The sequence below is a fragment of the Colletotrichum godetiae genome (assembly GCF_030913485.1).
Source record: "Colletotrichum godetiae strain CBS 193.32 chromosome Unknown BDP55scaffold_30, whole genome shotgun sequence".
In the NCBI taxonomy this organism is placed as follows: domain Eukaryota; kingdom Fungi; phylum Ascomycota; class Sordariomycetes; order Glomerellales; family Glomerellaceae; genus Colletotrichum; species Colletotrichum godetiae.
Genome location: NW_026851278.1, coordinates 303,353 through 327,597, shown reverse-complemented (window position 1 = coordinate 327,597; position 24,245 = coordinate 303,353). Strand labels below are relative to the sequence as shown.

General features: G+C 50.5%; 8 protein-coding genes across 8 annotated transcripts; 5 read left to right on the top strand and 3 right to left on the bottom strand.

Moving 5' to 3' along the window:
* Positions 1-2,830: 2,830 nt before the first annotated feature.
* On the top strand, positions 2,831-3,698 carry BDP55DRAFT_556101 (uncharacterized protein; the record flags this gene model as incomplete). Its single annotated transcript, XM_060569553.1, has 3 exons — positions 2,831-2,983; positions 3,041-3,433; positions 3,489-3,698. 3 exons carry the CDS (start codon positions 2,831-2,833, stop codon positions 3,696-3,698), a joined length of 756 nt encoding a protein of 251 aa, XP_060427629.1.
* A 750-nt stretch (positions 3,699-4,448) lies between these two features.
* On the bottom strand, positions 4,449-7,011 carry BDP55DRAFT_555970 (P-loop containing nucleoside triphosphate hydrolase protein; the record flags this gene model as incomplete). The annotated part of the gene is made up of 7 exons (XM_060569541.1): positions 4,449-4,796; positions 4,858-5,168; positions 5,218-5,296; positions 5,370-6,155; positions 6,216-6,399; positions 6,454-6,621; positions 6,674-7,011. The coding sequence occupies 7 exons, from the start codon at positions 7,009-7,011 to the stop codon at positions 4,449-4,451; spliced, it is 2,214 nt and encodes a 737-aa protein (XP_060427628.1).
* A 2,712-nt stretch (positions 7,012-9,723) lies between these two features.
* On the top strand, positions 9,724-10,690 carry BDP55DRAFT_220126 (uncharacterized protein). Its single transcript, XM_060566071.1, has one exon. The coding sequence runs from the start codon at positions 9,897-9,899 to the stop codon at positions 10,398-10,400; it is 504 nt and encodes a 167-aa protein (XP_060427627.1). The 5' UTR covers positions 9,724-9,896; the 3' UTR covers positions 10,401-10,690.
* BDP55DRAFT_220095 (amino acid/polyamine transporter I) lies at positions 10,472-12,498 on the bottom strand. Its single transcript, XM_060566070.1, has 6 exons — positions 12,335-12,498; positions 12,099-12,283; positions 11,966-12,045; positions 11,496-11,900; positions 11,121-11,440; positions 10,472-11,055 (listed from the first exon to the last, which is right to left on the bottom strand). Exons 1-6 carry the CDS (start codon positions 12,464-12,466, stop codon positions 10,630-10,632), a joined length of 1,548 nt encoding a protein of 515 aa, XP_060427626.1. The 5' UTR covers positions 12,467-12,498; the 3' UTR covers positions 10,472-10,629.
* A 2,854-nt stretch (positions 12,499-15,352) lies between these two features.
* BDP55DRAFT_555927 (peroxidase) lies at positions 15,353-16,402 on the top strand (the record flags this gene model as incomplete). Its single annotated transcript, XM_060569535.1, has 2 exons — positions 15,353-16,240; positions 16,295-16,402. The coding sequence occupies 2 exons, from the start codon at positions 15,353-15,355 to the stop codon at positions 16,400-16,402; spliced, it is 996 nt and encodes a 331-aa protein (XP_060427625.1).
* Positions 16,403-17,302: 900 nt separating this feature from the next.
* BDP55DRAFT_555965 (uncharacterized protein) lies at positions 17,303-19,470 on the top strand (the record flags this gene model as incomplete). Its single annotated transcript, XM_060569539.1, has 9 exons — positions 17,303-17,484; positions 17,539-17,684; positions 17,742-17,891; positions 17,956-18,017; positions 18,086-18,152; positions 18,213-18,796; positions 18,856-18,986; positions 19,053-19,298; positions 19,356-19,470. 9 exons carry the CDS (start codon positions 17,303-17,305, stop codon positions 19,468-19,470), a joined length of 1,683 nt encoding a protein of 560 aa, XP_060427624.1.
* Positions 19,471-19,483: 13 nt separating this feature from the next.
* On the bottom strand, positions 19,484-21,057 carry BDP55DRAFT_586018 (luciferase-like domain-containing protein; the record flags this gene model as incomplete). Its single annotated transcript, XM_060570874.1, has 1 exon — positions 19,484-21,057. One exon carries the CDS (start codon positions 21,055-21,057, stop codon positions 19,585-19,587), a length of 1,473 nt encoding a protein of 490 aa, XP_060427623.1. The 3' UTR covers positions 19,484-19,584.
* A 661-nt stretch (positions 21,058-21,718) lies between these two features.
* On the top strand, positions 21,719-24,037 carry BDP55DRAFT_695321 (Sodium:solute symporter family-domain-containing protein; the record flags this gene model as incomplete). The annotated part of the gene is made up of 5 exons (XM_060577454.1): positions 21,719-22,006; positions 22,064-22,325; positions 22,388-22,665; positions 22,736-23,540; positions 23,670-24,037. 5 exons carry the CDS (start codon positions 21,719-21,721, stop codon positions 24,035-24,037), a joined length of 2,001 nt encoding a protein of 666 aa, XP_060427622.1.
* Positions 24,038-24,245: the final 208 nt, after the last annotated feature.

The following is a 24,245-nucleotide window of genomic DNA, read 5'->3' as shown; positions in this document are numbered from 1 at the left end:
ACGCCTCTTCACGAGATGATAAACCAGAAGGTTTTGCAGGAGGCGGTGAACTCAAAACGATAGTCCTGCGATGGTTGCGATGCAGCGCAGTTTCCAAAGCCTCGCACCGCCAACTAAGATGGTTGACCCCCGTGCCCCCTTTCAGGTCTTTCAGGTATTGCCGCGGCTCTTTTCCAGCTTTTCCTTACCGATTAACCGGGAAAATCTCCCTCGCCTCGGAGACCAAGATCGCCCAGTCATTGTGAAAGATCTCCTCGACCTTTGGGTGCAACTGTACAGAGTAGACTGATTAATTAGATCTGACGTCGTAGATTGTAGACGCCTGAGCCAGCAAGAAGTCTGGTGCATGCAGGAGGGAGTAAAGGGGTTAACAGAGATTGACATTGGAAATGGCATTGTAATGAAGACAACCCAGGAGTCAGGAGGCAGATGAGAGCTGCCCTGTCCGGACAAAGCGACATCACCAGGGAAAATTCAGACAACCCACATTCTTTGGTCTCATGCGTGCACCAAAGTCGTCTGAATTTCTCACCGCGCTGGCTGGCTGTCGTCTTGCATTCGCTGGTCGATGATGCGACCCCTGGCTTCCTGTTGCGGGGGATGAGAGACTGGGGGTCTCTTTCCATCCTCCAGAGCCTCTTCCATTGAGTATGACCAACGGGCTAACCCCCTTTTCATAGCTGCTATAGTACGTAGTATAGCGAAAAAGATTTTGGCACTTCTCCCCGGCCAATACGATGATGATATCAGCGGAATTGCCGACATAGCTCTCCGCCAGGGAGCGCGAGGCGCGAGGGTCGTGTTTTACACCAGAATCGTCTCCACGTGTATCAAGTTGCCGATCCATCCGCGGCAAGGGTGGGGCAAAGTCATTCGGGCAGGTAACTCTTACCGATTGGAAAGACGAAAGGAAGAATGCTGTTGTTTTGATTTCCTTCCTTTGGGAGATCGGCGGATGAATTCGGGGGATCAGCCGCATGGGAACCGAAGAATGTATGGCCGCGTGCGACTGCGGGAGACAAAACAACACAAGCCTTTCCTGCTTCTCAAGTTGATGGAAACAATAAGCTTCCCGTACCTTGGCAAGACACGGGAGTGGCAAGTTGGTTGGACACTCTGTAAACATCAAGACTTGGCTTCCACGCTTCCTTAATTCTGAACATGCAGTGTTCTTCAACGTTGGTGTTTCCCCTTTCGATGATGGGTCTCACCGCCCCGACACTTGATTGCCAGTACCATTTCAAGCTTCGGAAGAGCCCAACCACTTACGACGCCTGCTGCAAAGTCTTACCTTTCGAAATGTCCGAGAGCATGCCATCTCAAGGGGAAGCCTGCGCAGAGTTCTGGGCATGACAGATGGCAGGTGACAGATGACACCAGACGCGAGCGCCGTCCAATCCTTCCCTCGTGCAATGCGTTGCACCTTCGTTTTCATCATCGCCTTCAGCTTCATCCCATCTCGAATGCATGTGTCAGCGCAACGGTCACCACTGACGGCCACATCAGCCGCAAGTGGCGGACGTGAACCAGGCACGCAGGGAGATGCGTGCCTTGGCAAGTGAAACATTAAGCGTTCGGGCCTATCACGGCGTGGTCGCTACAGCGGTGACCCACGTCCAGACGGGCCCAAGACGGGTTTCATAAAGCTTTTCGGTCTTTCTCCCCCCTTCCTTTCAGGGGAGATGGCTGCGCGGTGGCCGCGGCCAGCATAGGCGGCAGCGACCCGAGTCGGTTATGCCAGCCGATGGTGAATCTGCCTTAGTCGGTGACGCTCTCGGTTCGGTTGGGCGCGTGGTGCTGCCGCCCTGAATACAACACCTACCCAGCGGGGGCCGATCAAGATGGAGGATCCTTGAGGTAGATCTGTTTGGCTGACTGAGTTCAGAGACGCATACGTTTACATGTCGGGAAAAACTCTGTGGGATGCTCACAAGTTGGTTCGAGTTCTCGCCTGCTCGCAACTCAACTACGTCAAGCGAATCCTAATGATGGAAACCACCCGATGCAAACGATCAACGATGTGCCTTTTGCGGTGTCGCGTTTCCATGTTGCAGAGTTCGAGTGACACACGCAAGTGAGGGAGGGCGAGAGAAAGACTACGCTCTTCAACACTCAGACCTGCAGTTGTCAGGTCAAGCTGTATAGGAGCAAAGTGTTATGCCCTGTCAGTGTCAAAGTCATCCAATGAGTTGCTCCTCACATCGGGCGCCAATACGATGTCGTCCAATCTTGGTTGAACCTGCGGACATTGGCCGACACCTGGTCGCTATTGAAGCCTCGCACCGAATATTGTTGCCCCCCGCCCCACCACACATTGAACGTCGCGAAGGGAGGTGAAGGTGTCGCGACGTTTCACATGCCTCAGACATCGATGGGGCTGCTCGTCTCGTTCCTGGACTTTTACTACTTTGGGATAGGGTTGCGTTTGGGACGACGTCTGGCTAGTGAGTGCAGTCCCAAGCCATGCTGCATCGCGAACCCGAACCCATACGAACAGTAGCCGCGGAGGTGTACCGTACACCTTTGGGGCCTGTCTCTACTGCTGTTTCGTTGATTTTCTCCATCATAGACTTCGAGGTCTGTTGAGTCAAGTATAAAGACTATTGATCGTCCGCCTTTAAGTTGTGGTTTCCGCTTTCCATTCAGCAGCTTCAACTCTTCGTTTGTATTCCATTCTCATCTCATCGCCGATTGATTCGTGCGGATTTAAACTTATTTCCAACTCTTTCACTTCTATCCAGAACTTTCTTTCCAACTAATCCGGCTCGGATCCGAATCATCACTCTAATCAAGTCACTTGTACTTCCAAATCTCCACAACTCTTTTCAAAATGGTTTCCAAGACGATCATCTTCGCTCTCGCAGCAGCTACTTCCGTCGCCGCACACGGCAAGGTTGCACAGGTCACTGGTGATCTCGGTGGCAATGGCACTGCTCTCGCTATCCAGGGTGGCGTTGTTCCCGGCCCCGGTCCCAACCGCAAGGTGAGTTCACAAAGACTTCATAGCAGAAGAAAGAGAAAACTCACGTACCCAACTCAGACTGAACTCGACACCACTGTCTTCAAGAGCAAGAACATCATGACAGACGGCATGGGCAAGACCACAGGCGGCGGCAAGGTCCAGGCCGCCGACATCTCCCAGGCCATGGCTCTGTCCGGCGACACTCTCCCTCAGGTCTCCTCCACCGGTGGAAGCATCTCCGGCACCTTCCACGTCGTCACCACCGACGGTGCCGGTCCCCTCCGCGCCGTTCTCGACTCCACGGGCACCGGCCAGTTCTCTCAGGGCACTGAGCTCCAGGTTACCCAACAAGTTCCCGGCAAGGGCGGTAATATCAGGCCCAATGGCCAGGTTCCTGGCGGCAAGCGATCTCTGTGGGAGAGAGCCATGAGCGTCATTGAGAAGCGTGCCTCCAACGTCAACAAGGACTTTGTAAGTCACATTCCACTCTGTATTCGACGAACACCCACTAATACGCTCTCTACAGCCCATGGCCTTCTCCGTTCCCGCTGGCACCACCTGCACCGGTACCATGGGTGGCCAGAGCAACGTCTGCCTGGTCAAGATCGCCAACGCCAACGGCGCCGGCCCCTTCGGAGGAGTTGTGCCCATCCAGATTGCCCCTGGCGGTGCCGCCACCAACTCTACCCCGGCCGCTGCTCCGGCCGCCAAGCGCGAAGTTGAGTTCCAGGCATAAGATGTGAACAGCATCGATCCTCGTATTCGGCTTGGGGGATTAGAACACAAGTATTGTTGTTCAAGACCCCTGGCGGGCAGCTTTTAAGGTTGCTGAACGGGTGAAAGCTGCAATTAGTTAGCTGATAGCTCTGGTCTAGTGACCACATCATTCTTCTTTGAGATTTATTCTCAGCTTCTTGAAATTCATATTCATATTTCATCTCTCTAAACTTTGAATGTTTCAAACCAAATGTACTGTCAAGCAGATCTCTCATCATCTTGCGCCTTAGTTACTCGTCGTCAACGTTGGAATGTTCCGTACCTTGTGATAGGACCATCGAAGCTACCCCAGTGTGCATTATCCCATCAACTGCTAGATGGCGTCAGTACCTAGGTACGTACATTAAGAGGGGAATATCGAATAGTCTAATAATACGACGCTATTTCCCTTATAACCGCCCATGAGTAATCTCGAAGTAGGGCGAATTTAGAGAAAGACTACAGACATATGTAGGGACGCCACCCAGCGGACCAGCAGTCAATGGGATACGCACTTCACACATCAAATCGAGAGTTTTGGAAGCAGGGTGATAAGGTTTGTTACATGTGGTGAAGCGAAGCAATTTCGTTCCGAAAGGAGTCTGAAACATTAAACCGTTCCTATGAAGTACCACGCCAGGTCAGTAGTACAGACCTTCGACCCGGCATTATACTAGACTTAGAATAGCCTAGCAACGTCTACCACCCTCCCTGAGCTCCATCAAACACCTCAGTAATAGCTTCTCATGGCATCCTTGTAGGATTCTCCACCCTTCAGATGGAGATCAAAGCTGTTCTGAACGTCCAAGACCTGCGAGATGTGCTCCATGCCAAGAGGCTCACCCTTGTTGACGGCCAAGGCCTGGGCGGTCCGGATTGTGTTCTTGATCTGGCGACCGTTAAGATCATGTTTTGCCAGACTTTCATAGTCACCCTCGGTGAAGGGCTTGAGGTCAACCTTCTCGAGAATACGGACTCGCTCTACGAAGATCTTGAAAATAGCTTTTTTAGCCTTTTGGGTGAGACTGTCGTATCGCAAGGCAATGTGAATACGTGACTGGAATGCATCGTCAAAGGTCTGTGGGAGTATTAGTAATGAACGGGTTCAGTGGTGTGGTAAGCAGCGTCTGATGACTTACCTCGACTCGATTGGTCGTCAAGAATAGGATGCCCTGGAAATACTCAAGCTGTCGCAAGAAGATACTAACCAGTGCGTTGCGTGAGATCTCATGGAGATTCCTCTTCTCGAGGAAAACATCAGCCTCGTCAAGAAGAAGGATGGCGCCCCAGGCATGGCAGATGTCGAGGATCTTCTGCAACTCCGTCTCGAGGTATCGAGAGTCGGTGCCTAGCTCTCCCGCGGAAACCATGTACAAGGGGCACTTGAGGAGTTCGCTGATGCCCTCAGCCGTGAGCGTCTTGCCAGTTCCGGGCGGTCCATGGAGAACGGCTGGAAGAGAGTCAGTAGAGTTTGAGCACTAGGAGGAATTAAGACTCACCAACAAGGCCTTTTCCTTTGCCTTGGATGACATCGTCGATGCTCTCAGTAGCATGGTACTTGTGCGACTCAACGAGAGCCTGTGGGAAATGTTAGTCGTCTCCTGTTCACGAATTCATGCATGTGGTTCAAAGCAAGTGAGAGATTATGTACCTTGACGATGTCCTTCTGCTTCGGCTCTAAGACCAGAGACTCGTACGCGCCATTATTCCACTGAATTTCATTGACTCCGGAGACGGTGAACTCGAGCCAGAGCTTTTCAGAAAAGGAAAATCCCAACACAACAGATGATGCAATGAGGTAATCCTCGTCAGAGAATTCTGGCACATTCTTCGTCTTGTCACTATCCTGTGGCTCGTTGGATTCCTCGCCGGTTTTGGCTTCGTCAACCCGCTCCAACGGTGTCTCCGGCGTGGCAGCATCCTCGACAATGGACTTGGGGATTCGAAGCATGTGGACCTTACCCTTCCCATCGCGAACAACCTTGGTGACCATCTTCCCGCAACCCGCATCGTCGTCGCTACCGCAGGCGTTCTCCGAGGAAGAATCATCTTTCTCGCAAGGTTTTTCGTCGTCGTCGGATTCCTCTGAATCAGATAAGATATCGTGGTCCTTGGGTCTGACGACAGACACTTGGTAGTTCGGGTTGATCCTCCGGTGGACAGAGGGATCAACCATGATGCGTCCGTTGATGTTGACCTTGATGATGCTCCTCTTCTTCTTATAGTACGCCAAGCCCTGATGACTTCGATAGTTCACGCCACCGAGGTTGACGAACTTTTTGCCGCGTTCGATCAGGGTTGTCTTGATGGCTTGCTTCTCCTTGTGAAATTCGAGGGGGAAGGCGTTGAGGCTGCTAATCTTCCGGGCACCTCGGAACTCCGGGATTTCCTCGCAGAGTGTGCCGTAACCGAATTGCTTCCCGTCATATTCCATGTACTGCAAGATTGTCAGAATTGTCACATGACTTGACGGGGTAATGTGTGGAGAAGTACTGACCTTGCCATCGAGTAAGTAGAATTCCCCCTTCGTCATGCTGTTCATCTTCTCTGCTTGTTCCACCTTGAATACACGAGGCTCATCGGAGGACCCGTAAGTGGTGGTGTAGATGAGCGTGTTGGGCTTAAACAGAGCCCAGAGAAGATCGAAGGTGATGAGACCGTTTTCCAACATGGGATAGAGGCTGATACTTGGTTAGCGATGTCATCTCAATACCTTAAGATAAAGGGCTAAATACCTCTTCTTGACTTCGGCGTAGTCCTTATCGAGATATTTGAGTAGTACTTTGAGATGCTGGCGCTTGTTCTCGATGTCATTCTTGAACTTCTTGCGCTCTTTCTTGTCAAGGTCCTTGGCCGAAATTTTGCTTAACGCCTTGCGGTACTTGCGCAAGTCTTCCAAGTACCTGGAGGGTTCAGTCAGTCTCGAGAGGGTGGATGAGGTCGCTGATAACTCACAAGAACACAATGTTAGGATTTAGCTTTGGCGTCTCATCGACCAAGCTGATTCCCTTGATGTTGCCTATCACTTCCTGAAGGCACTCGCGCAGAACCTTGCTTTTGACATCGAGAAAGGTGGTCTGGTACTTGCCCTCCCAATCAAAGGTACGTCTGACTTGAAGAACATATCCATCATACTGTGAGTTTGAGGTGGCCGTCGACGTCTCCTGGAGTCTGTAGTTATGGATTATGGTGTCCCAAACCTGATCAACTCGCTTGAAGTCCAGCTTGGATGACCTTTTCTTAGGAGGTGGCGGAGGAAATTTGCCGCGCTTTGCAGAGTTGGTGCCAGTCATGGCGGAGCCGGGAGCGAGGGCAGCATTACGAAGACCGTTGATCTTCGGATAGGATGGGGGTCCAGCCTGCATCTGCCTGAAGAGTGCCAACTGGTTAGGTGTCATCGCAACCCTAGTAATTCCACCACCTTTCCCGGGCGCATCGTCCTCTGAGTCTTCGACAACTTCAGAAAATTCGGTGTCGGAAGAGGACGAAGACGATGATGGAGTGCGCTTCCTAAGTGACTTGTGTTTCTGCTTCTTCGAGGATCGGCCGTTCTTGCCTTTGGCGCTGGACTTCTTCTTCGACTTGATGTACTCCCTCTCACTGTCACTATCGCACGATTCAGAAGAGCTGCCTTCCGAATCGGAAGAAGAATCTTCCGCCTCGGAGTCGCTATCATCAGTAGTTTCCTCAGATGAATCGTCAGTGTCTAGATGGGGCGTTCTCTTATGCTTCTTTGCCTTCTTGAGTTGCCTCTTCGACTTGGACTTGGCAGCCTTCTTCTTATCTTTCTTGGTCGCTTTCGTATTCTTAGGTGCCTTGGCTTGTGAAGCTGAGGCCGGAGCGACGACGACAGTGGCAGAATCCTTGCTTGCGTCCATGTTGGCGATGGCAGCGTCAGCAATGGTGGTTTCCGATTGTCGGTCAGTGAGACCTTGATCCGCGGATGCCATGATGAATTGCTGGAGAGGCCTGGTGAGGGGTCGATGACGTGTTGATGTGTGGTTCGGCAGGAACACAGGTGGTGCAAGAACTGAGGAACTCGTCTACTGGGAAGCAAGCATTTAAATACAGTAAGAACCGGTGGAAGTATCTTGGACCTCGCACCTTCCGATAATTCACCGTGGTAATACGTTTCCACACGGTTGGTCGTGGGTGAAGTGAATGTTGCTGCTTGTTGTTTTGGTAAGGGGGGTGAAACTCTGGGCTGGTCTTCACCTCTGGTCCGTAGGTTTGAGAATATGTGTCAATGAAACGATGTGATATCCTTCTACTTTATTCTCATGCGTCTTGAACCCCATGGAAAATCATGGCGAAATGTTGGAGCGTTCAATGGCACGTGGTAGCTCATCGCCCAAAGCTTCCTTACCAGCTTTTGAGCCGCATTTGGGTGGCTAGTGTCTCTTTATCAAATTTCCTGGCTCCCTGCGAAATATGGGTGATTGTATGGCAGCCTTCCTGCTACTTCAGTCTACCCATTAGAGAGAAGCACTGCATCATGCAGGTAATTTGCACTCTTCTGTTGCTTGCGCCGACCCCTTTTTTCGTCTTCTCACTTGACAAGGCAAACATATGACGCCTACCGTGTTGGCCAAGAGCCGCTGTCAGCTCGATGGGCGCCTCCTATGATAACATAGCTAGGCAGATATGGAGACTAATTCTAGGCAGCATCGGCAAAATTTTGACTCAATCAGATCAGAGGCTTACGACGATTGCCGTTCATCCGTTCATGTTTGGAAGAAATCCGTCGCACTCCACAGGCTGCTGTAATCAAAGTCTGGGGCTGGCCATGAATTGCAGCGATATCGTGCAGCCAACAAAGAACGCCTCAAAACATGTCAGTGATGGTGGTGTACACATTCACCCACCTTCTTCCGTCGTCCCTGTGCCATCCGTCGGAAATCAGAATTGATTGGTCAAAGTTGCTATCTTACTTATGTATATGGTGCTGATTTGAGTCATTTGACGAGGTGGTACGTAAGTACGTAGTCTGCCTTGCCAGCAGGCTATACTCAATTACACACCTTCGAGGCTCTTGTCCTACATCATATTGTCTCGGGCAGCGGACAAGGCCACAGTGGGTAGCCCCGCCGACCTCATGGCCGAAGCGAACCGTTTGTGCAGAGTAAGCCAGCCTCATTACTTCAACCAACTGAGACAGGGGATCTCCAATGGCCTAACCTGGAAAAATTGCTGAAACAAACCGTTTGCTGTTCAAAGCGGACGAACGCCTCATCTGCCTAATTTCACTCTACCCTTGGCTTCGGTCTGGTCCTTTGTTTTTCTTTTTTCAAATCACCCGATGAGCATCGACCCGAGCCAGTGGATCTCCGCATTCCGTGTAACCCATCCAACTCAGACTTTCAAGTTGGGTGTCTTGCATGCCTGCAAATGCATGTTTGGACGGCTGTGGGGCGGCATACAAACGAATGGTGGACGGCATGGCCAAGTTGCATAGCCCCGATGCCAGAAGAGTGAGGCGTTCATGTCGGCGAATAGGGGTTTATGATCCTTCTGTGGTTGTAATTGGAAGACACAACATCTGACGCGGGAAAACGTATGGCTCTGCGATTGGTTATAATGGCTCAGAGAGTGTGCACCCTTGAACTGGATGCTTGATGTCTCGGGGCATGAAAGTGATAATGCACGGAACTGCGTCGGCCCCACCATCCGTCTGTGGCCGAGTAGTGGGGTATCCTCGGACATACCGGGCCTTGCCGAAGGCGGAAGTGAATTCCATGTTCCCGGAAGAACCGCGGTCATAGGACATCTATGGACACAAGACTCATTAAGGATCATTGATGAAATGGTCGATAAAACACAAAGGTAATTCATCTGACTGCAGTCTCGGCGCTTACATGAACCGTGTTGATGGGGCGATTCCCCGCGTCTCACAGAGCTAAAGATGGCGCCACGAAATCCTTCGGCGGGAAAAGTCGCCGAAAATCCGTTGCTACGAGTTCTAAAAGCAGTCAAAAGTTGAGCAAAACTTCTCTCAACCACCCAAAAACAACAGAAACGTTTCTAGTCTTGGCAGCATTCGCGAAACTGAGATCAACAAACACCGAGGTTCTAAATTGCGCCTACATAGGCTAGATTACCCTCTGTTTTCCCACTAGGCCGGAGACTTGAGCTGGTGTTCCTGGCGGAGTCATCCAGCCAATTGCACGAGACCGACACGATGGCATCAGGTCAGTTCTTCGACCCCCTCGTCGCACTTCGCGTCGCGCCTCTAGTGTCGTCGACTTGTACTCTCCTCTTCGCTTGGGACCAGCACTTCTTTCTCAGCCTTTTCAACGACACACCCGAGCTTCGAAAGAGGAGCGCGCCGATGCTGAAGCCCTACTTCAACACCTTCTTCTCTCGCGGCGTCTTTATTGTTCTAGGCTTCATTGCTGTATCGACGAGCACAGGCACTGCAAACTTATTCAACCAGCCAGCTACACTTAGGTCCCAGAGTACCTTTTGGTGGTACGCTGCGGGCACGGCCATGTCGGCGGGACACTTGCTCTACGTTCCGGCTGTTGCGCCGCATGTGAAGGATTTGGCGGAGGCGAAAGACGGCGATGATGTCAACGGAATGTTGGATAAGTGGTTGAATGCCAACTGGTTGCGCATGGTGACTGTTGATGTTGGTGCCTGGATTGCTTTCAGCGTTGCTACCCTGAGCACATTGCGTTTATGAGGAGATTCGAGCGTCGAGTTGCACATGTGCGTGTAGTCATCAGGCTACTTTAGTGTGTATTGATATCATGAATCTTCCGTACCCGAGGCGCACAGCCCAATCAAGCTAGTTGGGCACTCAAGATGCTCAAGTGCGAGAACACAGGGCCGATATTTGATCTAGAGGCTTGCTTAATGTGATCCAGCCATCAAGGTACCTTACTCAGATGAAATGCGATGTATGAAGTAGACTACTCATATTTTCTCAGAGGCATCTGAAACCTTTTCCGCCCGCTTGCAAACCAATCAATGAGCGCACCTAGCAGAACTGCTCCAAATATCGGGCCTGCGTAATTCATGTTGTCTTTCGTGACTGGCAATATTTGCGGGAATGGCATCCACAGCACAACGTAGATCAAGTAGCTGAGCGCAAAGACGTTAACCGGAACTCCTACAGCTCCTAGTTTGAAAGGCCCGTACGGTGGTGGCGGACCGCGAAGCTTCCGAAGCAAGAGGAATAGAATGGGAAAGAAGTATGAGACATGAAGAGCCAAAGCCTGAAGAGAGATGAGGGCGTTAAATGCCGTGGCCGAGGCGATGTAGATGAGAGATAAACAGGTGACGATGCCAACAATAAGAAGCGAGGCATTCATCGGTAACTTGAATGTAGGGTTAATCTTTGAAACAAGGTTAGAATGGAAGTTGAGCTTCGGTGGCGGAGTTTAAAAACCAAAAAACCTACGTGTGAGAAGAAGCGGGAGAATGGCAACCCCTTATCGCTCGCGAACATCCATACGAGGCGAGATACTGAAGCCAACATATTGAAGGAGGCGAAAAAGATTATAACTGCGATCAGGGAGACTAGAGCGTTGGAGGCGACTTTCGAGCTAGTCGCGTTGTAGGTTACGTAAATGAGCGGCAGCGGAGCAGTGGAAAGGTCTTCTTGAGGCCCAATGAAGAAGAGCAAAATCGTAACAAAGGCGAAGAGCATGGCTGAGTTAACGACGCAGGCAAGAATGACGCTTCGTGGAACGCGTGTTCTGGCCTTTTTCACCTCGTCGCCTATAGTAAAGATTATTATCTGCTGTGTAGGTGGTTCCTGAAGTAGGTAACTTACTCATGTGTATGACACTATCAAAGCCTGTCACGGAGAACGTGATCGTCAACAACCCCAAGCCCCAAGATATGCCAGGATTATTCCACCCCGACAAGTCAGAGGTAAGCGTCTTGAATACGTAGTCGGGGCTGCTGCGTTGTCCGAGGGCAGCGAAAATAATAATAAAGGCAACGAACAAGGCGATGTGTAAGACTCCACCAATTATTTCGAATGCATTGAGAAATTTCCGAAACCAGAGATTGAAAATGAATGGCAAAACGAGGGTACCAATCATGATGAGGCTGGTATGCCACCTTTGTGGCTCATAGTCATCGTTGTTGAAGATTGCCAGAGACGTGATGATGTTTGCCAAGATAGATGGTGGTCCTCCACAGGCGAAGCACCATGCAGCAGTAGTAATCCATCCTAGATAATCAGTCAGTCTGGAGACTACATGTATCCATGTCAAAGGGACTTTTGTAGTGAGGAACCTTGAAGTAAACCCCAAAACCTATTGGCACCGGGAGCGAGATTTGCAGACCAACGATACTGTGCGCCGACAGTCGGATCACTATTCAAGCTCATTAGCAACTTGAATCTTAATGAGAAGGCTAGTTTGCCTACATCGAAGCCAGCTCAGCTAGTGAGAATCCGATGGCACAGGCTCCGACACCAGCCAGGATGGATCCATAGAACATCGAAGCTGGGCCACCGTTTGCTAGGGCGAATTGGAAAGTAACGGCGAAAGACTCCCATGATGCAAGTATAATCACACCAAAGTTCACGACCGAGGAATGATTGATGTACCGCTACAAGACCGTTAGATTCCGGGCAGAGATGTGAAAATTTGAGTTGAGAACCTCGAGGCCAGTTGGCTGTTGTTGTCCGCCATATTCCTCAGAATGAGTGATCAATGTCTTTTCATCGGCGCCTTCAATTCTGCGCCCGATCGCATCTGCTCCAATTCTATCGGTATCTACAATAGATGTCATCGTTTCTTTTGCATTGCAAAGGATGAAGAAATTGGCAGTTGAGGGGCTAGTAGCATCTAGTATTATAAACTTTTATCGTCTACACTTTCTAGTTATTTCACCGCCGGCACCGTTATCTTCGAAGAACGACCTAGTCTATTTTGGAAGTTGATGTCGCAAAGAAGCATGCAAGACACGACCAGGTTCGCCAATGGAATCGCGGAGGTAGTGCCTACTGTAGTTTGGACTAGCCGCCGAACGTTTCCGCTGTGAATCTATGGTAGCATCAAATCACTCGGCAGCACAGCCTGGAGTAACTTGGTGTTACATGGCTGTATGTAGATCGGCTGCACGTAAGCTGACCGCATTGAAGCTCTTGGCGCCCCAATCAACACTTCAGCACCCTGTTTTACTCCGGCATTTGGAGTAGACAAGCCTTCGAACTCCTCAATTGATCTTCTAGTTGTGGTAGGTATTTTGACTTACTTAAATCTTTCGACTGGAAACCTCGAAAGTCTTAATGGCCAACTCTATCTCTTCTGTTGCGGCATGCCGTCGGTATAGATGTACGCATTTTATCAGAGGTAATACCGAATCATAGAATAATCCGATTGTAAATCTCTTATTTCTACGAATGTATCCTTTCGGAATATCTTTGAGTTAGAGAAAAACTAGAGATTAATCTATTGTCGCTATGCTACGATAAATGGGAAACTTGTAGAACCTGCTGCTGAATGACATACAAACAGAAATGTCTTAGTGGATTGCCAGAATTAGAGTGAAATACGGGCGATTTGAGCTGGGAGAATGGCGTCTTGGTAACACAGCTTTATCTATATGCAGAGGCGCCACGTTGGTGATGCTAAAAAAAAGGCGTTGTAGCCGCAACATCCATGAGAAAGGCGGTCTCTTTAGCATTCTTACACACGTAGTTGTATTGAACACTTGACTTCGTAAGATGGATGATGAAAACGTCTGAACGGGTTGAACGGTTATTCACAGGCACAATTATGTCGGCCTAGGGTCCTATCCTCCTGGAGCGGATGTGAGCACAGCGTACCAAATTAAGCGACTGCTGGCAAAGCCGCGCTTGTTTAGCAAGATTGAGATGAGGCTAGTGTCGGGGGCTAATGCTTCCCGAAGCCGGCCCAGGAGGTCGGGGAAGATGACCTTGGGCGTTTGGCCACCAGTGCCGTTCAATCGACTGTTAGAACTCAAGACGAACAAGATACGGCATCAACAGTTACTCCCAGCTAGCAAGCTCCAAAGGACAAATGTTACCAGCACAACGAGCCTCACGGATGGCTTCCGGTCCGGGGACGCGTCATCAGGCGTCTGAGGAACAATACAAGGTCCTCGCCCTCCTGCCAAAGAACGCCATCGGCAGACGCGGGGCTAGATTAGTGCAACATTGATCTCTGGAGGCCGGCGTACTGGGCCAACTTGCCAAAGGCCGGGATCGTGGCGAAGGCCGACATGTGCATTAGTTTCCGCCTCTTCTTTTCTCTTCTTTTCTTTTTGGAATGAGAATCATGTGCGGCCTCCCGAAGGAGATGTGGGTGTGGTTGGGTGCCGCCGGCACAGACATGTAAGCTCGGATGTCCGAGAAACTGTAGCACGGCCGGCACTCACGTTAGCGACGCCGATTGACGACCGTGAGCCGCTGAGGGAATACTCTGCCGTACAGCCGACACGTCTTGATTATTTTCAGTCTATTCTCATTGGCGGGATGTGGGAGGCGACAGTTTAGCTACATCTTGGCCAGCGTGAGCCGCCAGATTCGACACATCGATGGCGCGCATTCGATGACTAGTTCCCGCAGCTTTCACTCCGTAGTCATTCTTGGCATCGTTTGCGAGGCGAATTTCTTCAATTAAGATCTGAAACAATGATTGGTGTTTAAGCCAAGCTTCTTGAAGAAAGAGATGTTCAGCAGAGCAGTGTCTTGCTCCAGAGTTAGTCTTGCGATCTTCTTGGAAGAATTCGAGAAGAGTGACGTGGCGGCATGGAACTTTCATCCTCTCTGACCTTTTTCAACGGCATTTCCTTCCGAGAGATATCCATGCAGGAAGCACTCATCGAGGCTGGCTGAGGTTGGGACGATCGCTGACTTGAGGCTAACATCAACCTACGGCGTCCGAACATTGTGGGATTGCCTTTGCGCCTGGAAATCGGCATGTTCAGCTCATACGAAAAACCGAAAACTCGGAAAGAACGGCTGGAAGATAATCCCACGGGGGAGAAAGTTTGAGGCGTTTCTTGCTTACGCTCTCGGGCCCTCAGGTGCCCTGACTTAGAGGTTGGCATCAGACTAACATTTGGAGACGGGACGCTTACAACGCCACGCAAGATGACATTTCGGACGGACAGCCAGAGACATTTACCAAAGAGCTACCTGACACATGGGCCAAGCCGTCAACATTCTCTGTTGGGTTTCTTTCTCTGCGCCAACGCAAAGCTTCGCGTGCCCTCTCTTTCTTTGAGATTGACATGCTTACAGACCGAAACGTCCTAACCGTGCTCTGGATTTCTGAAGCAGGCTAATGGCTCGTGTCTTCCGCTTCGGGGCCGAGCTGGTGGCCACGGGTGAGTATGAGTTGCTTCTGTGCATACAGAGTGCGTCTTTGCCACTGGTATCTTGCCGTAGGTGTAGGTATAATTAGACACTTGTGATCCCATCATTTCGGTCGCTCATCACTTCAGCCTTCAGCATTCGGTCACTCGCTCTAAGACAGCCATTACTTTCGTTCACAACACCTTCGCTTTTTTTCTTCCTTCACCACACCTCTCCAACCAGACAAGATGGCCAGAACGAAAGCAATTGTTGCCCTGACGGCACTTGCAGCCGTTGCGACTGCCTACCCCGGCATGGGACGGGGCGGCGCCGGAATGAGCCACGGAGACATGATGGCACAACTTGCTAGCCGTGAGGGTGCCGCAGACAACCAAAACATCGGCGATCTCCTCAAGATCCCCGATGGTTCCTTGTCCGACGTTGGCAAGGATGTCAAGGGCATCCTCACCGGTTCCGGATCGCCAACTACATCCGACGCTGCCAGTGGTAATCTTCCTGATCTCGGAAGCTCCGATTGCAATGCGGACAAGTGCTGTGTCTGGCAACACGTGGCTGCCGACCTGATGCCCACTTTCCGTGACGACAATGGTTGCACCGACCCTGCCCGCGCCGCAATCCGCCTTGGATTCCACGATGCTGCCGGATGGAGCTTGAACACCGGCGACCTCGGCGGTGCTGATGGCTCCATCGTCCTCGCTCCGGAAGAGATCGGACGCCCTCTAAACAAAGGCTTGGAGGAGATTGTGTCGCAGATGAAGACGTGGTTCGACAAATACAAGGATCATGGTGCCGGCATGGCAGACTTGATCCAATTCGCCGCCAACACAGCGACAGTGGCATGCCCTGGTGGACCGAGAATCAAGACTTTCGTCGGTCGCAAGGACTCGTCCGTCGCTGCTCCCGATGGTCTGCTTCCAGACCCGAAGGACCCTGCTGACAAGTTGATCGAGCTGTTCGGCAACAAGACAATCTCTGCCCCCGGTCTTGCTGCCCTCGTTGGTGCGCACACCGCAAGCCGTCAACGCTTCTTCGACACATCCAAGGTCAACGCCCCTCAGGACACCACACCTAATGTCTGGGATGTCGATTTCTATGGACAAACTTTGGCTGGAGCTCCTGCCGAGGTTGTGACCTTCCCCAGTGACACCGTTCTTTCTAAGGATCCCCGCTCGGCCCCGGCCTTCCAGGCTTTCGCCAATAATGCACCGCTCTGGGGTGGAGTGAGTTCACACCCGATCTTGTCTGTCTAGAGAGTAAAGCTAACCAAATTACAGGCATATGCCAAGCAGTATCTCCGCCTCAGTCTCCTTGGTGTCTTCAACATCAATGACTTGACTGATTGCAGCAAGGCGCTTCCCGCCGGCACTGGTGTCAAGAGATAGATCCATGGAGGTATTACTCTGTGAAGATGTGTCTGTGATGCGTCTTGGAGATAATCGGAGTAAATTGTGGATACTTGCCTCTGTAAAACATGACTTGGACGAAAAATTATATGACACGCGTTAATGATGCATAGAAATAAGCAAACAATGGAATATTATGAAGATTTGTTATACACATGTAATCACTAAAGGTTGTCTTAGTTTGTCCGAACAACCCCTTGTGTGGCCGCTTAGTCTTCGCGAGTCAGGAAGCTATCTTATCTCCGGGTGTGTACTGTCCGAAAACTCCAGTGACCCCGGCCGAAATGCTTCTCGGACCTAAACTCTTCGGACTTAGTCCATGTTGCGAACAAGCCGCGATCTTGGTACGGAGCATTCCTTGTCCTCAATTACAGGTGCTCAGATTGCCAAGATCTGGGATCCTGGATCGATCCTACTTCCCAAAGTCCCCTAGGTCAGATCTTGACAAAACTGGCAGGACAGTCAGACGACTCGAGTTGTTTACCCTGCTAGTTGCGGCAAATAACACGAGGTCCGGAGTAATCCGTCTCTGGCTGAGCTATCATACATTATAGTGTTGAATTAGGTACTTTATGCTTTGAGGGGAAGCGAACGTCGTACTACCAGACGTGAAGAGGTTTAATCGGCTCTTTTTGGTATAATTCCGTCCAAGACATTGCATTGGCATTGTTTAGGTACTACGTAATATATCACGTTCGCGGTGCTTTGAAATCAACAACTCAGCAAACCGAGGTTCTGGGGGACCAAGAACAACCTGAATGCCTCACGCAGGTCAACAGAGTCGTGTTAGGATTCTTAGTCCAGGGACGACTGGCCTATAACTAAGCTTAACATTTCGTTCAAGCTTTCAGTTCGTCCGTTCTTCATTTTATCGCAAAGATGCTCCTTCGACACCCAAGCTTGGTTCTCTTGGCGGCAGCGCAACACGCCGTGGGCGACTTATATGTCCGGCAAAATGGCACGTCTCAGGATTCTAGAGCATATTTGAACTCTGGAATAGAAGCGTTAGGCGGACTTGAAGCGATTTCTTCCATCCAAAGCCTAACATACGTTGGTGAAACGTAAGTCAGGTCTTACTTATGTTTCTATCCAGTCACCAACATAACGTACCGTAGGATCCTCAGGGGGAGAACTTTAATGATGGGCATCTCTGTCGCTGGCGTGGATAATGCTGCAGTGACAGCCGGCCGCCAAAACGTTTCTTTCGCATTTAATGGAGCACATGTCAAGCAGCGTGTCGACAAGGTCGCGGCGCTTGGTCGTAGGTATCCCTTCATGAAGCCAGTGAAGACATGCAAGCTAACTGAAGTCTTGACAGCTGGATGGACCTTTGGAAGAGCAAATCTGGCCCCAATGGACTTTTCAATCGTCGTCGAGGGCGGCGAAAATCAACGTGGCTACGCAGCTGTGACGAGGGGTAGCTACAATTTGTATAATCCCACTGGTGAGCCCCAGGGCTACGTTGACGGTGAGTACATTCGTTCGGTTTGACGACAATGTTCGCTGACTGTTGATTCGGATTGTTCTCACAGGCCTACTTGCGTCCTACCTGATTAGCGAAGCGTACAAATGGCACCCACTACTTCTTTCCAAGGTATGGTTTCTTTAACAATCACTTTAGCCACTTCATACTCAAAGTAAGTATCTAATCGCTGCATCAAGGTAATTTCCAACAACAACTTCACGTCTCGACAAGGAGCCACAGGAGCAGGAATCATACTTCCCGGGGGTAAGTGAAGCAGCCAGTACCCTTGAGAAAGTGAGGCTTTGGTCGTAACTTGTGTTATAGTTCATGACGATACGCTCGACTTGACAATTCTGTTCGATCCTGCCACGAATCTCCCTTATATCATCCGATCCTATGAAAACCATCCCTTTTTTGGCGAATCTACACACGACCTCCTCGTCCACGATTACGCTGAAATCAACGGGGTCCAAATACCCCAACGATTCAAGACTATTTATAACGGCAAGCATTTGATCGGAGACTACCGCGCTGATCAGACCGTAATCAACGGCGGTCTGCCGAGCGACTTCTTCGCGGTACCAGGCAACGGCACTGTACCCGAGTCCAGCGTTCCAGTTCGGAGTGCCCAATACAGCTTCTCAGAAATCGGAGAAACATCTGCAAACTTCCTTTGGCCAGGTGCCTATACCGGGACTAAGGAGTCCATCGCAGCTTCGATTTCTCAGCCTCTCCAAGATCTACCTGGTTTCTGGACAATTAGCCCCGGTGGCGACCTGGGAATGAGACAGGGTTTGATTGAGCTCGAGGATGGCTCTGTCCTCGTCTTGGATGCTCCGCCGCACCAAAGCAAGCTTATTATTGAGTGGGTTCAGACCAATCTTGGAAAGAACATCACGCATGTCTGGGTTTGTCTCACTCTCCGAACTTCAATCGATCATTGAAATCGCTGACTAATGAGCCGCAGCCTACCCATCATCATCACGATCATGCCTTCGGCGTAGTAGACTATGTTGCACAAGGTGCAAAGCTCATCGTGCCTGAGCATGCTGCGGGATACTACACTACTGTCCCACAAGAACAGGTAGCCACTTATCAGTAGGTCTCCGATCAGTCTCTTCTCTATCGGTAGACCAATATGACTAATGGTGCTTGTGTTGATAGACGTGGTGGCTCCTTTGTGCTCAAAGACAGCAAGTTGCAGATTGCTCTTGTTGATATGGAAGCCACCGTCCACGCCGAGGACCACGGCTACGCTCTCATTATTCCGTCTTGCCCAACTGATACAAGTTCGTCTGCGGTTTTCGACGCGGACCATGGCAACTTGGCATTCATTGAAACCTTTGACCACGCAGCAGTACAGGAGCTTCTCAACTCTCTCACTCGGGACAAAGTGCCAGGCAATGCGCAGTGAGTCCGGTCTGATCCAGTATCTTCGCAAACAGTCAGTGACTAATCGAACAACAGCTTCTTCCCCTCACATGGGCCTGCAGGCAATGTCACAGATCTAATCAGCGTTTCTGGGTTTATGTATCCTTCATTCTCTCCTCGGGAGTTCGTCCACAGCCAAGCGACTTGTTGAAAGCCATACAGACGTTGGCAATGGTCATCCATCTTCAGTGTAAACATGTGTCCTATTAGGGGTTCAACTCTTGTAGAAGATAGCGCCCGCACTCAATTATCATGCCTGGACCCCTTACTTCTGTTCGTCCCGTTTCAAGAAAGGCGGTTCTACCTCACCCGAACGCCACTTATACCTGCTTCCGGGATGATCCTCAGGAAGTCTCTTAGAACCAATGAACACTTCTCTTGCCGTAGCTCCCTCCTTCTCAACCTCAGACCTGAAGATTCCACGTTTGCGCAACTCTGGAAGAAGGTACTCGATGATGTCCTCAAATGTTCCAGGATTGGTTACATGTGCCAGATTGAATCCATCCACATCAGACACTTCAACCCAACGTTCCAACTCATCGGCGACTGTGGTAGGGCTGCCCACTATCTTGGCACCTAGACCACCGATACTGAGGTATTCTACGATCCGTCGCTTGGTCCAAGGGAGATTTTCTGTGCCGGGGACAGTATCTGACCAACGTCGGATGATGGACTGAATGCGAGGAGAGTCGGCCACCGAGAAGTCCTCATCCTCTGGGTATCCAGAAAGATCAATCCCCGTCCACCCGCCGAAGAGAGCCAGGGCACCCTCGGTATCCGCGAACTTCAGGTACTCTTGTTTCTGTGCTTCGGCCGCTTCATCTGTCGCCGCCACGATGACGTTGATGCCCAGGATAATTTTGATGTGGTTCGGATCTCTCCCCTCCTCAGCTGCAATACTGCGGAGATTGTCCACCGTCTTTCGGACACCCTCTGCAGTCTGGCCGCCGATGAAGATGGCTTCGCCGTGTTTACCACCAAAGCCGTTTCCTGCCTCGGACACGCCCGCCTGGAAAAGGAATGGTGTTCGCTGAGGCGACGGTTCCACAAAGTGCGGTCCAGGCACCTCAAAGTACTTGCCCTTGTGGTGAATCTGCCTGACCGCATCACTAGCGATGTACGTGCCAGCCTCACGATCCGCCAGGACCGCATCATCCCGAAAACTGCCTTCCCAAAGTTTATAGAGAACTTCGAGATACTCATGTGCAATTGCGTAGCGTTCGTCGTGAGGAATCTGCTCTTCCAAGCCGTGGTTCCGAGCCGCGCTGTCAAGGTACGAGGTAACAATGTTCCAGGCCAGCCGTCCTTCGCTCAGGTGGTCTACTGTCGAGAGTCGTCTCGCCAGCGAGTAAGGCTTCTCGTATGTCAAGCTCGCAGTTACGCCAAAAATGAGGTTCTGGGTGGCTTGCGCCATGGCTGGGACGAGGTACAGTGGGTCGTTGACGGGAAACTGCGCGCCGGAGGCCAAGGCCGGGACTACGTTGGCTGGTCCCTTATACACATCGTACGGGCCTAGTGTGTCGGCGATGAACATAGCGTGGAATCCGGCGTCGTCCAGCAACTTCGCAAGCTCAGTCCAGAAGGAGAGCTTCTTGTACTGGTCTGTCTTGTTGCGTGGGTGTTTCCAGAGGCCCGGGGCCAGATGCCCGGGTGTGTTCATTACAAAAGCATTGAGAATGAGTTGCTTTTTGCCACTGGCAGTATTCTGGCCCGAAGGGGCATTCGAGTGGTTGGCCATGATGAGGTTATGTTTAAGTTCTGATCGTGGAGCTCTGTTGTCTCAGTCTTTAGTTGCAACATGTGGCGATGACGGCTCCAGAAATTATTGGCTTTCAATTTGGTCGCCCCGATCTTGTCGGCTCAATGTAAGTTTATGCTCTCATCTTGTCTCGAAGGAATGCCGATAGCGCGCATTCTTGCAACTGCTGTGATCCAATAACATTGCCGCGATGAGTTGTGGGTGGCTCATCTGCAGATTGCATCATCGCACGCAACCGATTGCGATCTGCCAAGCTAACAAACCTCCGAGCAATGTCTCCGTCAGAATCACTTAATTCCAATAAAAGTCTAAAGTAATTCTGCACTATCACCACTACCACCACGCGCCCGTTATCATGTCCCGGCCCGCAAGTAAGTAATCATACCTGCTGACATGGGTTGAGTTCAGTTCACATAACGCAATGCGGGGCAGCTAAGATGTGACCAAGAACTGGGGCCATATGATACCGATCTCGGTTCGAAGTCAAGCTTTGCGGAAGCAGTTAGTGTTAAAGTAGTTCTGCTTGGCCTTTTCTATGGATTCCAAATTTTGGATGTTTTGAGCCTCAGCTCTCCTTCTCATCGCCTCACAAATCGGCTTGCTTGTGCACAGGAAAATTGCAAACGAAGATCCCATCATCATGTCGGTTCAACTAGGTGTATCAGGGGAGACCCTAATACCTCAGTCGACCAGCTATGGCATGCTCATCGGCCTGGGAATCGGCTTCTGCGGTGTCATTCTAGCAGCCGTCAAGATTCAAAAGGCCTACTTGGCTGAAGACTCTGGCACGTCAGAAATGTTTATGGTGGCCAATCGTTCGGTCGGGACAGGCTTAACAGCATCAGCCGTCTTCTCTTCCTGGATGTGGATCAATGAGACAGTCTTCTCAGCAGCATTTTGCTACAAATTTGGCCTTGCAGTGCCTTTTGTAAGTTTGATCATTCAGATAGGGAGATAGGAAGAATGTCACTAATTGTTTGAATAGTGGTGGTCAACAGGTCTCTGTTTTCAAATTGCCTTAATGGCAGCACTGGGAGTCTTGGCAAAGATTCGGGTTCCATACGCTCATACCTCGCTCGAAATCATTCGGTTAAGATACGGATGGATCGGACATATTGTCTTCATTGTTCTTAACATCACAAACAACGTTTTCGGCTGCGCGGGTATGATCCTGACTGGATCGCAACTCATTTATGGCATCTCCGGGATGCACTTCGTCGCTGCCACGATTCTCATTCCTCTTGGAGGTTGGTGAAAACACAGTTCCTAAGGTCCGAAGACAAAATCGTGCTGACAATGTGTAACACAGTCGTGCTTTACACAGCGGTTGGTGGGCTGAAGGCGACCTTCATCACCGACTATCTCCACACTCTCATCGCACTGGTTCTCATCATCTACTTCACTCTCAAGGTCCTTACACACGATGCTGTCGGTGGGCTTGGTGGTTTATACGATAAGGTGGTGGCGACAGCTTCAGAAAACATGATCGACGGAAATTACAAGGGCTCTCTGCTCACAATGAAGTCTCGAGATGCGATAATCTGGGGTTTGATCTTGAAATTTGGAAATTTGGCTCTTGTCGTAATGGTAAGTAATCTCATATCTCGCTATTACTTCCATCGGTGCTCACAGGAATTGGCGCTAATCGCAATGGCAGGACACGGCTTTCTGGCAAAAGTCATTCGCAACGGAGGTGAACGCAACTGTTCCAGGATACAACCTGGCTGCAGTAGCGATCTTTGGTATCCCGTGGGGCCTCGGCACCGTCATCGGTCTGACTGCGAGAGCACTACACAACACTCCCATCTGGCCGGGCTATCCTCACGAGTTTACACTGGCACAGGTCAACGCAGGGCTGGTCATGCCTTACACTCTGAAGGCTCTCATTGGTGACCAAGGAATCGACGCTTTCCTCGTCTTGGTTTTCATGGCCTTGACGAGCACCGTGTCTTCATCTATGATCGCAGTCAGCAGCATATTATCCTTCGATGTTTACAAGACCTATCTCAACCCCAAGGCATCGGATAAGAAGCTGGTTCACGTCAGCCATCTTACGGTGGTGTTTCACGCCGTGTTTATCACAGCCATCTCGCTTGCTCTGAACTATGGAGGCGCAGACATGACCTGGATCGGCTACTTCCGCCCTATCCTATCTTGCCCAGGTATCATTCCACTAGGCTTGACTCTCTGCTGGTCAGGTCAGACTCGATTAGCCGCGATTATCTCCCCCATCCTTGGTTTCCTCACGGGATTGGGAATCTGGCTCGGAACAGCTTATCACATTTACGGCGAGATCAACATGAAGACCACAGAGAGCAGCTTACCGGCTCTATACGGCGCGATCGGATCCTTCTTCTCGCCTGCGCTCTACTCAGTGCTTCTGTCTCTATACAGACCTGAAAAGTTCGATTGGAGGAGATTTCTAGTTGCTGAACTTTCAGAGCAAACTCAGTTGAAGGAGAGTACCGAAAAGGAGGAGGCCAACAGCGACGAAAATTATTCTTCTACTTTGGAGGGAGAACCCCCTGCAGCGCCCCTCTTCAACGCCGAAAAGTCAGCTGATCCCGAAAAGAATGCCACCGCTGTTGTAGGCGAAACGTCTCCTCCTGCCGTTTCTTACAAGAATAAAGCACCTCTAGGTGAAGTCAACCTGGATGATGTTCGCCACCCCTTTGACGATGATACAATCAAGTTGCTTTACCGATGGTATCGGATCGCCTGGATTATGTTCGTCGCTATCGTACTGATCACCTTTATTATTTGGCCGATGCCGCTATATCGTAATTACATCTTTGAGAAGACCTTCTTCAAGAGTTGGACAACGGTAGCGATCATCTGGCAATTCTTCGCTTTCTTCGCTGTCGTTGTATACCCTCTATATGATGGACGCTATGAGATTGTAAGAGGTGTAAAGGGCGTTTGGCATTCGAGTAGGGACCTGCTTCAAGCTAAAGATTGAGCCGCAAAATCAGGGAAATAGAACTGATTGAAGCATCAAAATCTTGAGCCTGAGTCACAAGCATTGTCAACTGTCTTGGCAGAACTGGAGTAAATTAAGTGTGCAGACCAAACTTTTGTTTGCTCGGTGAACGCAACGCAATGCGAACATTTGAATCAGATCTGTCAACATATTTGCGCACCCTACTAGTAGAGTAAGGGTACAAAGC